The sequence below is a fragment of the Nicotiana attenuata genome, chromosome 8, assembly GCF_001879085.1.
Source record: "Nicotiana attenuata strain UT chromosome 8, NIATTr2, whole genome shotgun sequence".
In the NCBI taxonomy this organism is placed as follows: domain Eukaryota; kingdom Viridiplantae; phylum Streptophyta; class Magnoliopsida; order Solanales; family Solanaceae; genus Nicotiana; species Nicotiana attenuata.
This window is the reverse complement of record NC_031996.1, coordinates 29591292-29595517: the sequence shown is the minus strand read 5'-3', so window position 1 is coordinate 29595517 and position 4226 is coordinate 29591292. Positions and strand designations below refer to the sequence as shown.

Below are 4226 nucleotides of genomic sequence, written 5' to 3'. Positions count from 1 at the left end.
TGTGGGCGTAGTTCAATTGACCGAACCACGTTAAATATTTGTGTCTCTTCTGTTATATTTCTCTTGTGTTGTCTAATTTATCGTCATTGAAGATTTGCTTTACTAGCTTCCGCATGACACCTGATTATTTCGATTCTAACAATGTGTATATGCGTATTGCTCGGTACAATTCTTCGTATCCATGTTTCTCCTTTATTTGTTTTTCCGCTTTTTAGCGTAAGCAGATATCCTCCATACTTTTTGGTCAATTTCTGACTTAGTAAGATTCTCAAGAGAGTTTGAAAATATTCAAGCTTCTTAAAAAATCTTTATTGATAAATATTTGGTATATTTACATTGTAAGATACATGAGTAAATACACGGAATAATAAACCAAAGTTAAAATCTTGATATATGGTTTTATTTCATAAATGAAAAATCTTGATCTGCCTGTCACTGAGATCAGCTCCTTCATTTGTGTCTTCAGAAAAGGAAAAACCGAACAGCAATTGGGCTCCTAACAATATGCTTTTCAGAAATCCATGTGAGAGATCCCTGATTAAAACTGGTACTTGGTCTTGTAGCCAAAGGTGTGAACGTCACTTGATAGCTCAACTTTTGGTTCACCTCTGAAAAAACAAGTGTAGTTGGCTCAACTTTCACATCAACGCCCGGTGGTGAATCAATTTCAATATTGTATGTTGAGTTGGCTTGTCCTACATTCGTCACATTTCTTGAATATGTTTGTGCTGTTGAGTTGCTTCGGACTTGGATCGAAAATGAAGGATAATTTAGTTGACCTTCTAAGATGCTAGTTATTTCTGAACATTTAACTTTGCGCTGCAAAAAGATCCCAACTTGTCTATCTGTGTAATTTAGACCACATAGATAAGCTACGTAATCGGCTGGTTCAATGTCATATATCAGGCCGGGATCATTTGCTTTTGATGGATTTACGTGCCCTGCACCTGTGGCGAAGACACTAGCTGGAAGGTACGTTTGATCCTCAATGGAGCTCAATCCGAGGTTTAAGACATCGGCTGTTGTCATAATTGCTGACTTAATTGCAGCTGGAGACCAATCAGGGTGACTACCTTTTAGCAGCGCTGCAACGCCACTGAGATGAGGACAAGACATTGAGGTACCTGAAATCATGTTGAAATTAGAGTTTGTGTTTGTGTTGTTCTCCAAGGAAACATGCCAAGCTGCTAGGATGTTAACACCAGGACCAATAATGTCCGGTTTTAGAATTCCAGGACTTGCAAAATTTGGACCCCTGGAAGAAAATCCAGCAACCACTGGAGTACGATCATCTCCGATTATAGTTCCCTTGAATACTATTGTTGCAGTAGGGATTAATGTTGAGTTTATATACTCTTTGATTTTTAGACCATCTGCATAGCTAACGTGTGTCACCGGAAGGACATGTGCCTCGGCAAATGTTGTGTTAGCCAGGATTTCTGCATTCATAAGAATCATGGCTGCACCACCAGCTGCCTTCACTGCTTTTCCTTTGTCAACTCGCGTTGTTATACCAACCTCACACAACACTATCTTTCCCATGACATTCGTGTTGTTCAGCGAAGCAGGGGTACAATACTTAGCATCAGAGTCACTGGCATTGCTTCCAGGATAGGCAAGAGGCAACAGTGTTGGAGGAAAGTCACTAGGTTGAAAAGCTGATTCTCCATCGAATTCTTCATTGTTTCCAAGCACAGCAGTAGCCTTAATTTTCCTGTCGATGGTACTTGCACCAACTGTTAAAATCCAGGGCGCTTCATTAGCCGTTGAAAAACTGGATGGTCCTGAATTTCCAGCAGCACAACTGACAAAGATTCCCTTTCCCGTTGCACTAAACGCACCAAGTGCTATGTTGTCAGAATAGAAATTATTAGTAAGTCTACCAAGGGAAAGCGAAAGCACATCGACACCATCTTCAATAGCCATATCCATTGCAGCTAAAGTGTCACTTTCAGAACAAGTGATACCTGAGCACACTTTGTAAATGGCAACATGAGCTAGAGGTGCAACGCCTGCTGCAGTTCCATTAGCATTGCCAAATATATTAGCACCTGGCACGAAATTTCCAGCAGCCGTGCTAGCAGTGTGCGTACCATGTCCATTTTCGTCCCATGGTGACCCGTTCCCTGAGGACTGGAAGTACCTCGCTCCAATGAGCTTGTTGTTACACTTTGTAACATTAAATTCACACTTACCCTTCCATTTAGCAGGGGGTGGGGGCATCCCATCGTCACTAAACGAAGGGTGGTCCGGGAAAATTCCCGTGTCAATGACACCAATAATCACACCTTTCCCATAATTTGAGTCATTCCAGAACCCCATGTTCTGGTGCAACCCCAAGAAGTTGAGACTATGTGTAGTGTACAAATCAAGTTGCCTTTCGGGGCGTGCAGAAATAAATCCTTCCCTTTTCTCCATTTCCTTGAGATCATCTGGAGATAACTTAGCTGCAAAACCTGTTAGAACGTTTCGATAAGAATAAATCAATCGTGGTGCCTCACGAGAGCCATCTGAGGTTGTTGCAGGCAAGAAAGAAAGATACCAGCTATCTAAATCTTGATATCTTCTAGCGCCTTCACGATCAGGGAACTCACAATGAACAATATAGACTTGTGAAATGTTTTGTTCTTCTTCAGGCCTTTCATCAACAGGGTGTTCATTTGCATTAGTGGTGAATGAAGAGAACAGGAAAACAAGGCCAAATATTGTGATAATTGACCTGAATTTAGCCATGGCAACTTTACTGCAAGTGAAATATCAATTTTCTGTGCTAATGAGTTTGGATTATATCTACAATGGAGGGATGAAGTTAGAAAAAAAGAGGTATATATATAGTTCTTGAATGTATTATTTTATTTGCTAGTCAGAAGCTACTATAGACATGTGAACTAGTCGTGCGGGGAGAATCATGAAATAAAAAATAGGCCAAAAACTGAATTGGTCATCTACACGCTAAAAACAATTTTAGTTTAGTCTAACTAATATTTGAGAAATGAACTTGAGATAGCAACAACATATAGACAAAGTCGTCAATTTTCATGATAATATTTTTTATCTCAGTAATGTTCGAGTCAACTTGGACACACCGTAACTATTGAGACAAAACAGGCCTGCCGCCTTCTTTACTCCAGGTTGCTAATGTTAGTAGACTGTATTTGTAAAATAATTCTGGAAATATAAATGAGTATAAACAGAAATGAACATAAACAGAAATGACATAAAACCAATTCGAGCCCACTGAATTCACAGTGTTTCCTTAAGGAATTTAATCCCCTCCTAGTACCCAAGGTTATGGATTATTTCCTCCCAGGATAGAACGAATTACACACTGGTGTAGTGGTACTTCAAACCCCAGTGTTTCAGCGAACACAAAGTTCGGTAGCAAATCACACTTACTTTTTGCTTTGTTTGATGCTAAAAGTATGCAGAAGAAGGAGAAGGAACTCAGAAAATCGTAGTGAAATTCTGAGCAGAATAGTGTTGTACTTATAGCCAAAGTTAGGCTGAAATCTGAAGAGGTGCAACTCTTCAGAATGGCTGTTTATGCAAAACGCCCACAGCATAAATGCCATTACATAAATGGCCATTTACTCAATAATAAAGAGGGAAAATAAAGAGGGAAAATTGAAGAGGGTAGTTACTTTTCTGTTACCAAAACAGAAAAACGGATTGGATTTAATATTAATATTTAATATTAATATTTTGTTATTAAAATAAATATTTAATAACATTTCTGTTAATATTTTACTATTAACAAATAAATTTGGTCCAAAAAGTTAATCAATCAATCGATCATTTGACCAAATCCGAATCCGAATCCGAATCCGAATCCGAAGCCGAAGCCGAAGCCGAAGCCGAAGCCGTAGCTGTAGCCGAAGCCGAAGCCGAAGCCGTAGCCGAAGCCGAAGCCGAGCCGAGCGAGCGACGACGACGACGACGGCGCGAGGCTTGCCTTCTTCTCAACTCTTTAAGAGCTAGAAGAAGAGCAATTGCTTATATACCCATAAAAAACCTCTTCCTCTTCCAATATGGGACAATGCCCATTTGCCAAGGGGGGGGGGGGGGAACTTAAAATTTCACTCAAAAATTTTATTTTCCTCCATTTCCCATTCACCCTCTTTTAAGTATTTAATATATTAATTAAACACATCCAAAACCCAACAATCCCCCACATGAATGGGGAATGGCTATATCACGGAAGTATGCATGAAAAACTGTGTGATTCG

The 4226-nt window shown here is 39.7% G+C and overlaps 1 protein-coding gene across 1 annotated transcript; it reads right to left on the bottom strand.

Annotated features, from left to right (window-relative positions):
- LOC109231146 (subtilisin-like protease SBT1.2) lies at window positions 286-2791 on the bottom strand. Its single transcript, XM_019396709.1, has one exon. It carries the CDS (start codon window positions 2731-2733, stop codon window positions 463-465), a length of 2271 nt encoding a protein of 756 aa, XP_019252254.1. The 5' UTR covers window positions 2734-2791; the 3' UTR covers window positions 286-462.

Coding starts and splice junctions, on each gene's coding strand:
- LOC109231146 (XM_019396709.1), bottom strand. CDS start 2,733: ATGGCTAAATTCAGGTCAATTATCACAATATTTGGCCTTGTTTTCCTG.